The sequence below is a fragment of the Diabrotica virgifera genome, chromosome 4, assembly GCF_917563875.1.
Source record: "Diabrotica virgifera virgifera chromosome 4, PGI_DIABVI_V3a".
Classification (NCBI taxonomy): domain Eukaryota; kingdom Metazoa; phylum Arthropoda; class Insecta; order Coleoptera; family Chrysomelidae; genus Diabrotica; species Diabrotica virgifera.
Genome location: NC_065446.1, coordinates 174,210,522 through 174,231,190, shown reverse-complemented (window position 1 = coordinate 174,231,190; position 20,669 = coordinate 174,210,522). Strand labels below are relative to the sequence as shown.

At 33.3% G+C, this 20,669-nt stretch overlaps 1 protein-coding gene across 3 annotated transcripts in view; it reads left to right on the top strand.

The window, feature by feature from the left end:
- LOC114330367 (uncharacterized) overlaps positions 1-20,669 on the top strand; it is a 249,884-nt gene that overhangs the window by 195,206 nt on the left and 34,009 nt on the right. For all 3 annotated transcript variants that reach the window (XM_050648541.1, XM_050648540.1, XM_050648542.1), the window contains exon 3: positions 11,443-11,575. In XM_050648541.1, coding sequence (XP_050504498.1) covers positions 11,443-11,575 — 133 coding nt within the window. The remainder of the gene's footprint in view (positions 1-11,442; positions 11,576-20,669) is intronic.

Genomic DNA, 20,669 nt, shown 5'->3' with positions numbered 1-20,669 from the left:
ACCAATTCAAAGAAATACCTCAAATTCCGTAGAAATTTAGTTTGTTTATCAAAATGTCGTGATTTACACAATCAAAAGCTTTAGCATAGGCACAGAAAACAGTGGCATTATAAAGATTATTGTTTAGTGCTTGGTAAACCTCATGTAGTACAGAAAACATGGCATCAGTGGTACATTTATTAGTTAAAAAGCCGAACTGATTTTGTGATAAAATGTTGTATTCAAAGAGAAAGGACATAAGTCGAGTTTTTATGAGTCTCTCAATAATTTTGGAGAATACCGGTAGTAAGGCCATAGGTCTATAGTTGCAAGCATTAGATTTTTCACCAACCTTATGAAGAGGAATAATAATAGCTGCATACCATCAGTACTACAGGATGAGTTGATTTTGATACTATTGACTATTTGTATCAGTTCAGAGTTATCGACTGGTCTTATTAAGAATGAATTCGAGACCTTTCTTGAATTAGGGAAATAGTTGAAAATTATTGAGCTGTGTGAGTTTTATTTCGAAGATCGTTTATTATGGACCAAGTTTCTTTTGCAACACTATTAGAGCTTCCCAGACGATTTTGATAGTAGGCTTTTTTAGCTGATTTGATAAATTTTAGATACGTTGCCCTGTATTTCGTGATGTATTCAGTGACAGAAACGTTGGTAGTATAGAAACAGTTGGACAGAAACAGTTTTTGATGTATAGTAGTGAACACATATTCTTAGCTGATATGCGAAACCTTTCGTTATCCAGGGTTTCCGATCTTTTGGCTTAATATTAATTAAAGTAAATGCTTTATTGAAGACATAGAGAAGCTTATCTAGAGAAACACTGAAATTATCTTCCACGTCCATAGAAGAAAATGCCACTCAGAAATTAAGCATAAATTTTGGAATTTACGAAAATTCTGGGCGGAAAAAATCCTACCTAAACGTCGAGTTTTCAAGGAGGGTTTGCTGAAGATGTTAAACTTCGTATACACTGTTTCATGGTCAGATAGTCCTGCATTAATAACTGTAGAGCAGACATCAAGGGGTGAGAAATCTGAGACAATATAATCGATTATGGTAGATGTAGTTTTTGTAATCCTTGTAGGACAATTAACGTGCATTGAGAGACCATACGATTAAAATATGACGGCCAAGGACAGTTGGGTAGCACAAGCAGCAGCAGCATCATTAATGTTGAAGTCCCCGCATAGAATTTTTCTGCTTTTATGAGGCAGGTTATCTAACAAATTCAGCAGGTTCTGAAAAAATAGTTCCACGGTAGAGTCAGGTGATCTATAAATGCAAATAATGTAAAGATTAATATTCTTATTATAAAAAAGGGAAAACTCAAAGAAGGCTTCAATGAACTAAAAGTCAGTTTCGTACGGATCTTCGAGAGAACCACACGTATCTATTTACATCGGCCGGTGATATCGAGTGCTTAATAGTCAACAGATTTGTATTAAAACTTGTTAAATTATTTCTATAAAAAACAAACTGAAATAGTGGTAGTGTAGGGACACACAATGAGTGTCAATTCGGGGGGGGGAAAGACCCCCCCACTCATCCTCCAATCGATTCTACAGAACCGCAAGATATTAATATGCAAGTTACGGATTCAGGTATATTCAATACACAGGGAAATCAAAACGTAAGTACACCAATTTCTTCAAATATCGAGCAAACTAATCCTTTGAAAGACGGAAACACCTCCCAATTACAACCCCAAAGGGAGAAACAGGTATTTAAGTATGAATCAAACGATCAAGGACCTTACCATTTATATGTTGAAAATAATCAAACGAACTTTTCGGGTAGGCTAAATTCATTAAAAGTCGGGGATTTAATTTTATCAAATTTTCCTGAACTTGACAATAAAATTTTAAGTATAGATACCATAGGTCGCAATAGAATTCGAATAAAAATGAAGGACCCAAAAAATGCTAATTATCTTGTCAGTAACAAAAACGCTAAAGTATTTATCGACAACAATTTAGATATTTATGTTCCTAAATTTATTATTGTCAGGCAAGGAGTAATAAGAGATATTGCGACGGAATTTTCTGAAGAGTATCTCAAAAATAAAATTAAATCTTATGATAATCATCTGCCTTTCGAGGTTTTAAATGTTAAGAGAATAAATCGTAAGGTTACAAAAGATGAAATGACAGAATTTGTGCCAACCAAATCGTGTGTTGTCAGTTTCAAAACACAAATATTACCCAAATATGTAATTATCAATAAAGTTATTAAAGAGGTAGAGACATACAAACAAAAAGTATTGCTTTGCTTCAATTGTTTGCGTTACGGGCACCTGGGGGGGCACTGTAAGTCTCATCCCCGCTGTTTCAAATGCAATAAGGATCATAATTCAAAAGAGTGTACGGAAGAAGAAATATCACCAAAATGTTTTAGTTGCATGGGAGATCATTTCACTATTAATTTGAAAGATTGCCCGGAGTTTCACCGACAAAAATTAATCAAAGAAACTATGTCATCAACAAATTTAAATTATCATGATGCTAATAAACAAATCCCTAGAAACACCTACGCTTCTATTACTGCAAATCGTTCAAATAACACTAGCAACATCCCAAATAAAAACATGACCTTTCAAAATATGTCCATCCCACCTCCAACCCGTTTTGAGCTTCTACCCTCATGTTCAACTCGACCTCCTCCAAACTATAACATCTTCGGAGAAAGCCCTTCACACCACACACAAACATACAGTAAAGTTCATCATAAACAATCAACTGGTACGTTTCACAAACCAGTTAAAAGGCTGAGGCCAAATAGCCCAGACCCCATAGAAATAGCACATCGAGATATTGTTTCCCAACCTAGGACTCTAGGGCCAGATTCTAATATTTTAACCAATAACAGTTACGTTAAGAATTTAAACACCTCAGATTTTTCAACTCATCATTCAGGGTTAGGCTCAGAAAATGTCAAAATTATTTTAGAATTAGTGGCAAACATTATCTCAACAATTAGGAGAACCAATAATTATGATATTTCAAAAACGGAACTAGAATATATAATTAGTAAACAATTAAATATAGACTCATCAGAAAACACATTAAATTCGCAGATACAATACAAAAAATAAATATAATTCAATGGAACTGCCGATCAGCAGTTTCAAATAAAGAGAACTTGGAATTCCTTCTTCACGAGTATGATGCTGCTCTTGCAGTGTTATCTGAAACTTGGTTCAAACAAGGAAAGTATTATAACTTTAAAAATTACAATGTTAGTCGTCAGGATCGCCCAGACGGATTTGGAGGGGTAGCAATATTAATTAAAGCAAACATTTTATATAAAGAAATAATAATAAATACTAAAGTCAATTTTTCTCATAAATGCATTGCTCTTAAGCTTTTACCTAATAAAAAAACAATTCATATAGTTTCATTATATATTGAGCCAAGAAAGAAGATAGCGCTGCAAGAGTGGACTGAATTTTTTGATAATGTACCAAAACCTTTTGTAATAGCAGGTGATTTTAATGCCCACCATGTTTCTTGGGGTTGCGATTTTAATGACACATATGGGAATATTTTATCTGATGCAATAAATCAATGTAACCTTGTTTATCTAAACAGCGGATCTCCAACATTAGTTCCTTTAAGTTGTAAAAGCGCAATCGACTTAACTCTATGCTCTCACGATATTGTACAATTTTTTACATGGACCACAATTGAGGACCCACATGGATCAAATCACCTACCCATATTAATTACACTCGATGTGGAAGATGATCATCAAGTAGCTGTATCCTCGGAGCACAACAGATGGCAGTTAAAAAATGCAAACTGGAATCTATATGTAGCTATTCTTGAATCCAGAGATATAGCTCAAAATTATGATGAATTCCTTTCTATGATTAATGAAGCTGCAGAAATCTCCATCCCAAGAAAAGTCTCTAGTCAGACTAAGCACCGTAATCACTGTCCGAAGCCTTGGTGGAACGAAACTTGTAACAACGCTGCTCATCAAAGAAAAATAGCTTTCATCAAATATAAGAGAACTCCAAATCGTGAAAATTTAATAGAATTCAAAAAAATGGACGCTTTTGCCAAACGCACTTTCAAACTCACAAAAAGGCAAAAATGGATTGAGTACTGTGAAAGTTTAAACCATCATACACCAATTTCACAAATTTGTAAAAAGGTAAACTCATATAAAAATCGGAAAGTCCAAAATAGACTACCAATAGACCCAAATGCGAATTGGATAGAAGAATTTCACATCAAAATTTCACCGCCATGGGTACCAACCAACCAAGTTGCATATGATCCCCAAATTTCGTCAGTACCAAGGAACATGACCAATCTAAGCGATAGTTTTTTTATGTGGGAACTGGAACGATGTATGAAACATACCAACAATAGCTCTCCTGGTATAGACAATATTTCATATTCCATGCTTTATAATTTGCCAATGAATCAGAAAAAATATCTTTTAAGTATATATAATGCAATATGGACAGGACAAACAACAACCCCTGAAAGCTGGAAGGAGTATATTATCATCCCAATAAAAAAATATGATAAACCGGATTCCATTCCAACTTCTTATAGACCCATATCATTAGCTTCATGTGTAATGAAAACCTTTGAGAGGCTTATCAAAAATCGTCTTGAGCAATGGTTAGAGAAAGAACATATTCTGCCTGACACACAATATGGTTTCAGAAAATCTAGGTCAGCATTGGAGGCATTAACAGTAATAGTAACAGACACTTTAGCTGGATTTTCTAGTAACTTTATGACTATGGCAGGTTTCAACGATATTACAGGAGCATTTGATAACGTTAACGTAAATGTTCTAACGAACAAACTGATTTCAATTGGATTTCATAAACAATTAGCGAACTTTATAACTTCCCTGTACACCAACAGAAAAATTCATTTAAAAATAAATCAAGAAATCACCAAACCTAGAATCACGAACCTTGGACTCCCCCAAGGCAGCATTTTAAGTCCACTTTTGTTTATATTATATACAATGGATGCCAGTGTTAAACTCAAAAATATACGAACAATACAATTTGTAGATGATATTGTTTTTTATTGTACCAGGAAAAACTTTGAAACATGTGAATATGAACTGAACAAAACCTATGACATCTTTAATGAGTGGCTGAATGAAAATAATTTTACACTCTCTGAACAAAAAACAGAGGTGTGTGTATTTAGCCGAAAACGAAACATTGAGCAGGATCATGTAAAACTGGGACCTTATAATTTCCAAATAAAAAATGTAGTGAAATACTTAGGATTATATCTAGATCGGAAACTGCTATGGAAAGACTGTATACATCAAATAACTAAAAAGTCTGAGAATGCTATTAACATACTGAGAGCTTTCTGTTATACCAAATGGGGAGCTGACCCAAATATTGCCTTGTTGTTTTATAGAACTATGATAAGATCAATCCTGGATTATGGTAGCCATTTGTATGGATCAGCGGCACAAACGCATTTAGATAAAATAGAAAACCAAAAAAACAAAAGCTTGAGAATATGTCTTGGATATCTCAAGTCAACTCCAATAAATATTATGGAAGCAGAAGCCGTAGAACCACCATTACAACTGAGAAGGCAACTAATTAGTAACAAGTTCATCACGAAAGCATTTTCCAAATCCGCAAGTTATATAATACTTATCCATGAACTTTCAGTTTCAGTACTCACTCAGTCGTATTGGCTAAAAAAGAAAACTCCACTTATCTGTGAAAGTTACACCACTCTTTCTCAATACAGGTTGTCACTATACACATCAAAAATCCAACCAATATTTTCAGAACGTCCACATATTCTGTTTTCTAAACAAATCAAGACATTTCAGATCGACAAACACCACTTTCTCGAAACGGTTAATCAACGATGGCCCGACTACAACCAGATTTACACCGATGGATCAAAACAAATTCGTACAGGCGCCACTTTTTACGATCACACCACAAAATATCACGAAGAGATCAGATTACCAGATGAGGCAACGATATATACAGCAGAAATGTTTGCAATAAGTGAAGCTCTAAAGTATATACTTAGGACTGATAGATCGAAAAGTATTATATTTACAGATAGCAAAAGTGTCGTGGAGAGACTAAAGAATATAGGTGCGTCGAAGAACTTAAATCATCTAGAAGTAGAAATATTACAGACCAATTACGAAATACGTAGCTCACAACGAAAGGTGATAATAGTTTGGATAAAAGGACATTCGGGTATTCAAGGAAATGAAATTGCCGATAAGTTTGCAAAGGCTGCGTCAGACTTAGACAGAGAGTGTATTAATCAGCGTATTCCTTATACCGATTTGAATTCCATACTTAAAATTCAGCTCAAAACCAAATGGCAAGAATTGTATAACAGCAAACAAACAGGACTAAATTACAAATCATGTCAAGTCCAGATCCCGAGGCTAAGATGGTTCCACAACCAAAACAACAGAAACTTTATTATTACCATTAACCGAATAAGAGCAAATCATGCAATGTCACCAACTTATAAATTTAAAATTGGTTTAATTGATGATTCTTCATGTTTATGTGGTGAACTGGGACACTTAACTCATATTATACTCGGGTGTTCATTAAATAGTGCAAGCACTGATAAATTCTATAATGAAATAGTTAATAACAACATTTTTTTACCCATAAATTTAAATTGTATAATTTTCAATACGAATAATAATATATTGTATTTCTTATATAATCACACCAAGAGGTGCAAAATGAAATTGTAAATTACTAACCACATCTTTGTTAGCAATTCTGCAACTAATTATATTTTGTACGTGTGCACCGAAAAAATATAAAAAACAATATAAAAAAAAAATTAAAAAAAAAATTAAAAAAAAATAAAAAAAAAAAAAATAATAATAAAAAAAAACAAAAAAAAAACAATAGTAAAAAAGAATATAAAGAAAAAAAAAAGCAAAATAAATTATACATATAAAAAGATAAGTAAAAATTAAATTATAAAGAAAACAAAAGAAAAATTTGCACACATTAATCTTACCTTACTAATATTTTGAGCATTGTAATCGTGAGGAAGGATGAGTTTTAAATTAAAAAAAAATAAAAAACAAAAAGAATTGTTATAGTTAAAGAAAAAATTGTCTGGCTAATTGGTCCCTACCAAAGCCATCAAATTAATTAAAAAAAAAAAACTAAAAGTCATTTGTTACCAGAGAAATATCATTATTCGTAGAAAGAATAATTAGGGTGCCCTCATGAGCTGAACTTAGACGATCATATCTAAAACTTGTGCTATATTTTTAGTATATTGGCTCTGTTACCGCAACTAATCCACCCCCCCCCCCTCATTTGATTAGATATTTCACTGATGTTTGCAGAGAGCCTTTATAATCCCACCTTAATCTCGGATGAATTTGAGTCTTGAACTTGAACCTTATAGTCTGGATTCTGCGTACCAAAAAAAAGTTGATTAACAGCAAGCTGAAAATTTGTTAATAGCTTAAGGGTGTCTAGTCGGATAAACTTTGATATATGGGAACACTGGAACAGGGGCAGTTTTAATTGTGGAACAGGTTAAAAATTTGGAACGTCAGACTACGAAGCCGTCCCATGTATTTTGTCGGACAGAAGCAACATGATTCCTGTCATTTGACATGTTCTTCGTGTTCCACTCATTAAAATGCCCAGTTGGTGATAAACACCAGTCTGATTTTGGCATGAGAGTTTAATGAAAGGGCAACAAATTAATTAGAAGTTCTGTCCGACAAAATACATCTGACGTTTTCGTAGTCTGACGTTCCAAATGTTTAACCTGTTCCACCATTAAAACTTCCCCTGTTCCAGTGTTCCCATATATCAGAGTTTGTCCGACTAGACACCGTTAAGCTATTAACAAATTTTCAGCTTGCTCTTAATCAACTTTTTTTTCTTATACGGGATGCAGACCTATTAATAGTCTTTTCGGAACAGCCGAAAAAAACTGACGATATATTGAAGATATCTTGTTCCATCTGCCTTACAGATTTTAAAAGATATTCAGGATTCAGCAGGCCGTTTAATTTATGGATCTCGTCAATTTTTTTGTAAGATAATCCAATTTGCCGTTATTTTCAACGAAAACATTTCGTTTATAAATTCGCAAAAGTGTGTGTGTTATTGCGCTGCCGCTCCTGCAATACTCAGATCAGATTTATCAATGGATTCTTATGTAGTTTTTTCTTCTGAATTCAAATCTGAAAACGACATTTCGATATTTCTAACCGTCTTCGAGATAACCGACCTCAAAGTCTAAAATGTGACGTCACAATCTTTTTATTTTCTGCCGACACACTACACGTCCAGCTGAAATCGTTGCGATTAAGTAGGCTAGTTTTTTAATCTCGATTTGTTAAGCAAAGCATAGGTTATTTACATTTGAGTTTGACACTTCGTGAATGTCAAACTAAATTTTAAATTAAGTACCTATTAATTAAACATCAATGACATTTGATAGTATATATAACATTGACATATATACATAATATATACATTGACATATATAAAATAAATAAGATGTTCAAAAATACAATTTGAGTATATTTTAAAAGCAATAATTTATTAACAGCTTCAAAAAGGTTTATACGAGTATACGGCCTCCCCTTTATGATAAATGGACTGTTCCATTTGCTATGAAATTAAAATATAGTCGGTTCGCTAAACTCGACACAACTGGCTAGTGATTTTAGTAGGTCATTTTTTTGTTATTTGCGAATTTTGCCAATATTGGCAAAATTACTAATTATTTAGTAATTATTAACTAATTAGTAATATTTTTTTGCCCAATTGGCAATATTATTGACTAAAATCACTAGCCAGTTGTGTCTGGGTTTAGCGCACCGACAGTATATGAAATAATATTGTTTGGTATAAAAAATTATGGTCTGATATGTGCAATTTCATCCTTTTTACGGAAAAAAATATTTGAAGATCTTTCTCAAATTATCGATACCAACAACATTTTCATTTTTAATGTACACATGTCCGGTTTTATTTTTTTTCTGGTATATCAAGGGGTGCTTATTATGAGACTAACACTTTCCTAAAAAAATTCGCCCTGGAACCCCCTTTTCATCCCTTTAAAGGGGGTAATTTGTGGTTTTTGCGAAACGTAGCCCTTCCTGTACGTTTTTGCGAAACGTAGCCCTTCCTGTACGTTTTTCAAAAAATTTACTTAATAGTAAAATGAAGAGGACTATATTTCCTACTATTTATTTCCCGACAGCATATGTCTATCACCCACCGTTTAGCGGGGTGGCGCACCAAAATTGACAAATTTTAAAAAAAGATGTTTTAAAAAATATATATTTTTCCCTAACTATAATGAAAATTAAGAAGAAACCCTGCGGCAATTAATCACAAGTAAGTGGCTGATTTTTTGGTATATGTTTCATTTAAGGGCAATTGCAAATTTTTTAATTACAGGGTGTTACATTTTAAAAAACCATTTTTATACCTTCTGAACCGCCTATGCTAGAGTAAAAAAATATGCGATTATCCATATACTAGTGTTATTTACAAATTTCTATAATGCACCCCAATTTTTTTTCCGGAACCACCCAAAAAATAGGAGAATTAATAAAGAAAGTGAAGTTCTTGGAATCCTTCACACACCATGCCCTTTATTAAAATGCTTCATATATCATTTTGTGCACGTTCTTATTACCCATGCATGGACACCAAAAGCGATTTCTTAATGCAACCCCTTTAGCCAAAAAATAAATATATAAGGGGAGGTTGAAAAAAAAATTTTTTTTTGCTTTTTGGCCCATATCGACATTTGCTCTATCAATATGGTTTTTCATAAATATATATGATTATTGCAACATCCCTGCGGAAACTACCCCTATCCTTGAAAATAAACTGCAGAAACTACCCCTAACCCTTGGAGGCATGTTTTTACGATTTTCTCATTACCTATGCATTTTTTTAAAACAAACCTTATACAGAATTAAAGACCACTATTTTCTCTACAAATAAGGTCCTATGCATTTTTTTCGTACAAGCAACCGTTACGGCACAGTGGCGGCGTACACCTCAGAAATGTTTTGGCGGGCTCCAGTTTTTGTTTTTTTTTTCGTCACCTATTCATTTTAGTAATAACGTACTTATGGAAAATAAAAGAACACACTGTCTGCTACACATTATGAACTATGCATATTTTATTTTCTTTGCACCTTAAGGTCACAGTGGTGGCCCAAAATAAATTTTTAATTATTTTCTTTATTAATTCTCCTTCTTTTTGGGGTGGTTGCGGGGAAAATATGGGGATGTATTATATAAATTTGTAAATAACACTAGTACATGGATAATCGCTGATAGTTTTTTACTCTAGCATAGGCGGTTCAGATGGTATAAAAAGGGGTTTTTTAAAATGTAACACCCTCTAATTAAAAAATTTGCAATTGCCCTGAAATAAAACCTATACCAAAAAATCAGCCACTTATTTGTGATTAATTGCCGCATGGTTTCTTCTTAATTTTCATTACAGTTAGGGAAAAATATATATTTTTTAAAACATCTTTTTTTAAAATTTGTCAATTTTGGTGCGCCACCCCGCTAAACGGTGGGTGATAGACATATGCTGTCGGGAAATAAATAGTAGGAAATATAGTCCTCTTCATTTTACTATTAAGTAAATTTTTTGAAAAACGTACAGGAATGTCTACGTTTCGCAAAAACCACAAGTGACCCCCTTTAAAGGGATGAAAAGGGGGGTTCCGGGGCAAAATTTTTTAAGAAAAAGTAGCCTTATAATAAGCACCCCTTGATATACCAGAAAAAAAATAAAACGGCACTTGTGTCCATTTTGCAAGGTTCAACCTCTGTTTCCTACACTAATCGTACGAATCAATGAAAACAGGCAAATTATCAGTTGGTTTTTTAGTTAGTTAAATGCATGAAAGTTCTCTTGTGGTATCTGATTTTTGGATAGATTTGTTATTTTTTAATTTATATTTCTGAGGCTTGGCGAACCACATAATGTACAGAAAAATTTTAAATTGGAATTTTTTGGGTCCAATAGTGTTTTTGTGGTTATTTTATTAAGTCCAGAGCATTTCATACAAAAATTTCACTGACAATTCCCGTAACAACGTAGCTTATTATATTTGTCACTTTCGAAGAACTCATGTAAATAATTCTCACACTGGTACTTGAGCATGTCGACCGTGTTTTACAAAACAAAACGACTGAACACATTGACGGTCAAAAGCAAAGTGACCACCGTATAACGTAACTGCCATCGTATGTACCTAGTTGCTACCGTATAACTTAACTGCCAAAATTGGATAGTCAAAAATTACATTTGACTTTTTGTTTATGAATTTATTGTATTTAAATTTTTATAAAGAAAATAGGGAATAATTATATTATTATAAAGTTTTGTCTGAGTTTTGAAATTTTTTTACTGAATTTTAATCTAGTTCCAGAGAAATATTTGGACGTTTTCAAAAGTGGATGTGATGATGATGTTGTAAACTTTACCTGCTTAGCATCGGAAGTGTATCCAAAACCGAGTCTACAATTGTTTAAGAGTTTCAGCGATAAATATACGAGGTAATTATTAGAAAAAAAAAAAGGGTTTCGAACTAAAAAGAGCGTTATTGTGTACGATTAGGGAGCATATTTCTTATACAGTGATGTATAAATAATTTCTTATACAAACGTATAAATAATTAACATTACATTACATAGTTTCCCACCTTTAGACGTCTGTGACAGGAGTATTTTTTTTTATTTAGCTAATGCTTTGCAACTAATGGCCATTGGCATGGTACAGTGCATTTTTCCAATTAGATACCTAGTGTAATGTGTATTAAAAGACCTATCGTTATCGATAATCGTTAAAGTTAAAAAGTGTACTTGTGCGAAATAAAAATAATCTTTAGAGTGTATATAATAATATTTATATTAGTGCTGAGGATAACATCTAACATTTAATGTAAACTGGCCAGTGGCGGAACAATCCGAAAGGAAACCAATAGAAGGAACGAATATAGTAGCGACGAAGAACCTAAGATTAACAAATATAAAGGGGATGAATTGTATTTTGAAAAGAGTAACATGACGAGACGAACACCGAATAAAAGCAACGACACAAATGAGGAGATGATAAAAAAATACGGGAAGTTATGTGAAAAAGTGATGAAATGATGGCAGAGATAAGAACGAAACGGAAAGACCAAAAGGAAACGATGGAATATATTAAGGAGCTAAAAGAAAAAAAATGAAACACTGGAAGAAGGTTTAAAAATAGCAAACAAAAGAATAGAACAATTGGAAAAAGATAGATGGAGAAATAATATAGTATTAAAGGGCCTAACACTAGATCCTAACGACGAAAACCAGTAAAGGAGTCAGTAGAACACTTCATTGGAAGAAATCTGAAATTACAGGTCAAACTGAGAGGAGCGGTGAAGATCGGAGACCAAATCTTTGTAGCAGAAATGGAAAACCTAACGGATAAGCTAAGTGTACTAAAAAACAAAGGAAAACTGAAGAATCTACAGGGACAAAAGGTGTATATAGAATCAGATTTAACAAGAAAGGAAATGGAAATAAAAGCAAAAATTAGGAAAATGGCAAAAGAAGAAAAAGACAAAGGTAATACTACGAAAATAGGATATATGAAACTGGAGATTAATGGGAAGGAGTGGAAATGGGACCATAATAATGAGAAAATAATACAAATTCACAGAAATATCGGGGAAAGGACTCCAAAAAACTAATAGAAAATAATGAGACCGGACCCACAACAATTACGACCAAGGCAATGAATGGGAAAAGCGATAGGGAAAAAGATGATGATGCACAGGTAAACAAGGATGAAAATAAGAAGGGGAAAGCTAGATTGCAGAAAATAGGAGAGATAAAAATGGGAACGTGGAATGTGAGAAGCATCAATGGAAAAGAGGAAGAACTGGTAGAAGAAATGATAAAACAAAAAATAGAAATACTAGGAATAACGGAAACGAAGATGAAAGGAAAAGATCTTAAGAAAATACACAAAGGATATTGGTTACTTTGGGTAGGAGCGGATACAAAAGAGAGAGCAAAAGAAGGAGTCGGGATAATAATTGCACTGAATAGACTATAACACGTTATAGAAGAAACATATGTTAACCAGATAATATTATCGGTGAAAATGAAACTGATGGACGAAGAAATATGGACAATAATAACAGCCTACGGAGTAAATGAAGATGCAAGAAAGAAAGAGAAAGATAAATTTTTCGAGAAGCTCCAAATGCAAATCGATAATGGGGAAGAAAACATAATTGTAATGGGATATATAAACGGTAGAGTCGGAAACAACAACAGCGGAATAGAGGAGTGCATAGGAAAAGAAGGAGAAAAAATACTAAACAGAAATGGTGAAAGAATAATAGAAATATGTATGGAGAACAAACTAGTTGTAACAAATACAAAATTTAAACATAAAGAAGTACACAAATACACAAGATTACAAGACAGCAGAAACGAAAAATCAATCATAGATTACTTTTTGCTAAGCAGCAACAAATGGAAAAGAGTACAGGATACGAAAGTGAAAAGAGGCTCAGAGATTGGCAGTGACCACCATCTAGTAATAATGAGAATGAGAACAACAGAGGAAAAAGAAGAAAAGAGAAGAAAGGTAGTAAACGAAAAAAATAAAAAGTTACAAATTAAAAGAGGAAAGATATAAGAAGAAATTCCAAGAAAAATTAGATAATACTCTGAAAGGTAGGGCAAAAAATACAAATATAGAAGAAAAATGGGAATATCTAAAAACCAGCATAATCAAAGCAGCTGAGCAAACTTGCGGAAAAGCAAAAATAGCAAATACTAACATGAGGAGAACGGAATGGTGGACGGAAGAAAAACGAGAGAAAATAAAGAACAAAAAAGACAAATGTAAGAGATACCTAAGCACAAAACACCCGGAAGATTACGAGGCATATAAAGAAAAAAGGAAAGAGGTTAAAATCGCGGTGAAACCAGGAAAGGAAAGGCCATAGGAGAGATTTGGACAAAAAATGACAAAAAATTATAGGGAAAAGAAAAAACTCTTCGACGGCGCATTAAAACAACTCAGACAAAAGAAAGAGCACACGATGCCGAATATAAAAGACAAGAATGGAAACGTACTCACAGAAGAAAAACAAATAATAGAAAGATGGAGAGAACATTTTAAAGAGCTAACTCATGCAGACACGGACAACATAGGGGAGATTCAAGAAAGGAATGAAGAACAACAAGTGGAATCCATAACAAGAGAGGAATTAGAGAAAGCAATAGAAAGAGTAAAATTGGGCAAAGCACCAGGCATGGATCATATCACCCCGGAAATGATAAAATTCATGGGGACAGAGGGAATGGATAGCATGAAAGAACTCATGAATGATATCATAAATAGAGCAGAATTACCAAAGGACTGGAAGGAAGACACTATATTACCAATACACAAAAAGGGAGACAAGAGAAACTGAAATAATTACCGAGGTATGACCATATCAAGTATCTCTGGATACTGGGAAAGGTATTCGCAAGAATAATAGAAACAAGAATAGAAACCCAAATAGAAACAACTATGGAAGACACACAGTGTGGATTCAGGAAGGACAGAAGCACGCAAGACCTAATATTCACATTAAGAAGAGTAAGTGAGAAAGTAATTAAGAAGAATAGAGAGATACATATCTGCTTCATTGACCTGGAAAAGGCGTTTGGCAGAATACGAAGAAACGACGTATGGATGACACTAAAAGAAAGGGGATTTGACAGACACATAATAGAAGTAATAAGGATATATACAAAAATAATACAAATACAGAAAGAACCAATAACGAGGAATCCAGAGAATTTACTACAAGTCAAGGCGTCAAACAGGGATGCGTGTTGAGTCCACTGCTATTCTCAGTAGTACTGGATGAAGCGATAAAGAAAGCCAAGAGAAGAATGAGAAAACTAACATTAGGATACTGGAAAATGAAACGGACTCAACTATCGGAGCTACTATTTGCAGACGACATGGTATTGATAGCAGAAAACAGAGAAGACTTACAGAACAATCTTGAAATCCTAGAATAAGAACTATCAAACATAAATATGAAAATTAATACAGAGAAAACAAAAACAATGATAATTTCAAATACGAGGAAGACACACGCAATAGAATTAGACGGGAAACAACTAGAGCAAGTTGAATATTTTAAATACCTAGGAGTAATAATCGAATCAAATGGTAAACAAGACATGGAAATAAACAACAGAATGGGACGAACAGGAAGCTTATTTAACGCTATGAAAACAGCATTTTTGGGGAAAAAAGAGATACCGGAGAAAGTAAAAACGGCAGTCGTTAAATCAGTAGTTAGACCAACAATCATGTATAGCAGCGAGACATGGACATTGACGGAGAGACAAAATCCAGAGTCAATGCTATGGAAATGAGGTTCCTGAGGAAAACAGCAAACAGAAAGAGGACAGACAAAATACGAAACAAAACAATTAGACAAAACCTAAAACTAGAACCAATCAATGAAAAAATAGTGAAGGGACAACTTAGATGGTTCGGACACGTGTGTAGAATGTCGAACGAGAGGCTTGCAAAACGAGTGTTCGAAACGAGAGTGCAGGGGAGAAATAAAAAAAGGAAGACCAAGAGTTATGTGGGTAGATGAAATCAGGAAAGAAGTCGAGAAGAAGGGATTGACATTGGAAAGTGCAAGAAACCTAACGCAAGATCGGAAAGCATGGAGACTAAAATGCCAAACTCAACTCCATCAGCCTTACACCTAAAGATAGAAAGTCTTAGGACTAAGTAAGTAAGTAAGTAAGTAATGTGTAGTGTGTGTGTTGAGTAAGTGTCTTGTTACGTTGCAAAGTCGACGTCATTGTCTTTGCAAAGAGACGCTAATTTTATCCGAACGTCTGCGGTCCCTCCGGTGAGTACCGACCACACAAGGACAGAAACTATTTTTATTTATTACTTTATAATAAACGAAAAATTCTCTACCCAGATGAGATTCGAACTCACGACCATTCAGACTTTTCGATCCAAGGTAGGCGCTCTTACCACTGAGCCACAGAGGGGGAGGACTAGTTTATAATATTCTACTGTCACAGTGACATTTTACATGCATCTATCGTATGTAAAACTGAATGTTTATTGGGAGGGACAACGCTTGGAACATACTGATAGGCCCAAATAACTTGGAGTGATACTAGACCGGCCACGAACGTATAAATTCGTAGGGAGCAAGTGGGGTGCAAACCCCCAGGTTTTAAAGTAAACTGCTGATGTCTTATGTTTCTCAACAGGGGAATATGCTTGTCCCGTCTGGGGTAGATCTAGACATGCCCAACAAGTCACCACGGCGTTAAATGAAACTTGTAGAATAATTACCGGTTGTATGAAGCCTACCTTTCTACCCCTATTGTACCGGGCAGCTGGATTCGCATCACCAGACGACCGTAGATGTGCCTCACAATACGTGGAGAAATTCAGGCAAACTTTCGATGTAAGGCACCAATTATACAGGTTTGACGAACCGCCAGGAACTAGCCGACTTAAATCAAGAAAAAGGTTTATGAGAAATGTCAGCGTCAAACCACCCGAACTGTTTCCCCTACATCCAGAACGACCTAATGGAATGAACCTGGACTGGAGAACCTGGTGAACCTGGAGAACCTCAACCGCATACGCAAAGGTGTTAAATGGGGCATCAAGACAGATAACGATGCACTTTGTGAATGGGGGAAAATACAGAACTTGGAGCACCTGAGAGTACGCAGACTTTGCCCACGATAGTGCACCCTCGATGATTTGTGGCTCGCAAATACAAAGGGTGTAGACGTAGCCCGATACTGGGCAGAAAATCCAGATACGGATCCAGACACGAAAAAGTAAGTATACGTTTATAACGATAATTTCCACCTCCACTAGTTTCATCTCTTTTTATTTCGCAATGTATTATATTTTCCATCTTTTGCGTTTTTTTTGCCGGATATTAGCAAGCTCATCACTGTATCTGAGCGTCTAATGATAAACCCCTATAACTATTTAAAAATTAATTGAGTAATAATTCAATAATAATAATAATATTGTTTGCACTTCACTGATGTGGCTAGGTTCACTGTGCTAGTTTAAACTGATAAGCTTAAGTAGATAAGCCAGGTATTTTTAAGTTCAAAGTACATAGGAACGTATGCATAAGCTGGGTTGAAGTAGAAAGTACCTAGCAACGTATATACCGTTCGTATGTTCTTTGAACTTCAACGTACATAGTAACGTATATTACACGTTCCTATGTACATTGAAGTTCAAAGTACATAGGAGCGTATGCATAAGCTGGGTTGAAGTAGAACAACGTATATACCGTTCGTATGTTCTTTGAACTTCAACGTATATAGCAACGTATGTTAGACGTTCCTATGTACCTTGAACTTCAAAGAACATAACGTATATTTTACACGTTCTTATGTTCTTTGAACTTCAAAGTACCTAGCGACGTATTTGAATTTCTTATCGAAATTTGTGTCGTGCACTTTTACTCCTGGGCGCCCTTGGGAAAAATTAAATATTCAGATGCAACAAAGTATTATTTAAATTCAATACAATTATTTTCAAATTAAACAAGGTTCTTATCGAAATTTGTGACATGCACTAAATATTCAGATGCAACAAAGTATTACATATTTAAATTCAATACAATTATTTTTAAAGTAAACTATAGGTAATGAATTTCTTATCGAAATTTGTGGCATGCACACCTCGTATATAAAGGGGAAATAAGAGCCTAGTTCACAGTATAAGTTTGTGCAATATATATATTTTACTTATGTATATTTGTGTGATTTCTCGTAGCGAATAAACAGTAAGTTTTAATATTGTAACGGTCCACCCGTTATAACCCACATAACAATGATGTTCGCATTATGTTCTAAGCATATCCTACCAACATTCGTCGAAGTATATCCTTTTTAGTGTATGCGTAGTACAAGCATAGCATGTACCATAAAAAACATTCTAAATTTCATGTTCTTTGCATGTGCTTCAAAGAATATTCTTGCACAGAATATACTGAGCACATTCGTGTACGTAGTATCTCGGAATGTTCGTAAAAGTTTATTCTTAGAGTATACCTTAATCGAATATTCTTAGTATATGCAAAAGTATATGCTTAACACATACTTGTATATACTTTTAAAATATCTTAAAAAGAATATACTGTATGTACCTATAGGAAGAAGAATAATGTTAGCCTATAGGTTATCAACTTCGTTAAGAATATTTAATAAAGTTTAGGTATTTTAGTATTTTGGTAGGTACTACTGAACTATCTAATTCATTTTTTTTAAACCGTTTTAATTGTATGGTAAAAAAGTTTAAAACTTAATTCTATTGAAGAAAAATGAGAAATTCTCGTTTTCAACTGAAATGAATATAATATACCATGAGTATTTTTACGTATAATTTTATTTTTAACTACATTACATTCAGGTAAAGGTCCACAACCAAACAACGTGAAACGGGAATCCGGAAACGGCCATTCATTGCCATTCTGACTCTTGCATTTTGCATTGCATATTATACCTGAACAGCGGAAGGGGGTAGGTAACAAATAACAAGGGCAAAATATGAAAATAGTTTCCATTCCAGAACAGTTAGTTAGATATTTGTGTCTACGCTGTTAGGACGAAGCGAAGACGTAGTATTTCTAGCTACAAGGATTAAAACATTTTTAAGAACAAACAAAAATAACTTTTTTATTTTGTTTTCCGGCAGCTTGAAGATAATAAATTCATATTGGTACTTCAATATTTCCTAAATACCTAGTAAGTAAAAGTATGTATGTACCTATGTATATAGATACCTATAAATTTTAGTAATTTACATACATATTATATACAGAGAGAGTCTGTAATTTGGAATAAATTCAATATCTCAAATACTAATTGTTTTTTTAAAAAATGCTCAGACCCGTCGATTATTATTTCAAATTGTCCTTTTTGACATACAATAATAATGTATACAGGGTGTCCCAAATTAGAGATATGACGTCATCGTTGATTTTCTTAAATGACAACACTGTCATTTTGATAGCTATTTTGATAGGGTTTGTAAAGTTATACACAACTGCAAAATATCAAATTTTTGTTCTCTACCATTTACAAGATAATAGAAAATAACAAAGTTATGTCTGTAATTTGGAATAAATTCAATAATTATAATACTAATTGTTTTTTTGAAAAATGCTAAGACCCGTCGATTAGTATTTCAAATTGTCATTCTTGACACACAATAATAATGTATACAGGGTGTCCCAATTTAGAGATATGACGTCATCGTTGATTTTCATAAATGGCAACACTGTCATTTTGTTAGTTATTTTGATAGGGTGTGTAAAGTTATACACAACTGCAAAATTTCAAATTTTTATTCCCTACCATTTACAATATAATAAAAAATTACAAAGTTATGAAAAACAAGTAATCAAATAATAATTGAATTTAATTATTACGAATAAGTAAATGCTCATATCGTTGCCCATTGACAATTTGACAATAATTGAGGGCAACATTATGAGCATTTGCTTAATTGAAATAATTAAATTCAATTATTATTTGATTACTTGTTTTTCATAACTTTGTTATTTTTTATTATCTTGTAAATGGTAGGGAATAAAAATTTGAAATTTTGCAGATGTGTATAACTTTACAAACCCTATCAAAATAGCTATCAAAATGACAGTGTTGCCATTTAAGAAAATCATTGATGACGTCATATCGCTAAATTGGGACACCCTGTATATATTATTATTGTATGTAAAAAATGACAATTTGAAATACTAATCGACGGGTCTGAGCATTTTTCAAAAAAAAATTAGTATTTTAATTATTGAATTTATTCCAAATTACAGACATAACTTTGTTATTTTCTATTATCTTGTAAATGGTAGAGAATAAAAATTTGATATTTTGCAGTTGTGTATAACCTTACACACCCTATCAAAATAGCTATCAAAATGACAGTGTTGCCATTTAATAAAATCAACGATGACGTCATATCTCTAATTTGGAACACCCTGTATACATTATTCTTGTATGTCAAAAAGGACAATTTGAAATACTAATCGACGGGTCTAAGCATTTTTCAAACAAACAATTAGTATTTGAGATATTGAATTTAATCCAAATTACAGACTCTCTCTGTATATTTGGCTATTATATAATATATAAGCAGCATTTTTATTTTGATGTGTACATAATAACCAAATATATTACTTATATTTTATATATATACCTACTTACCCATATAATATTTATTATACATAGGTACCTATATTTTATATTTTATACTTACTTTTTACGTAATATTGTAGAATGTAATAACTGCATTCTCATAAGCAATTAGAATATGTAAATATAATATATTAGTAGAGCCTAGGATGAGATTGGGTGATGTTAAAAACATACTTCTGAGAAATATAGCACATCCTTGGAATATTCTTCCCATATACCTACTAAAAATATGTGCGATAGTACATTCTAAGTATATAAATAGAAGGTATATAGCACTTCCTTGGAATATTCTTCCCATATACTAAAAATATGTGCGATAGTATATTCTAAGTATATAACTAGAAGGTATATAGCACTTCCT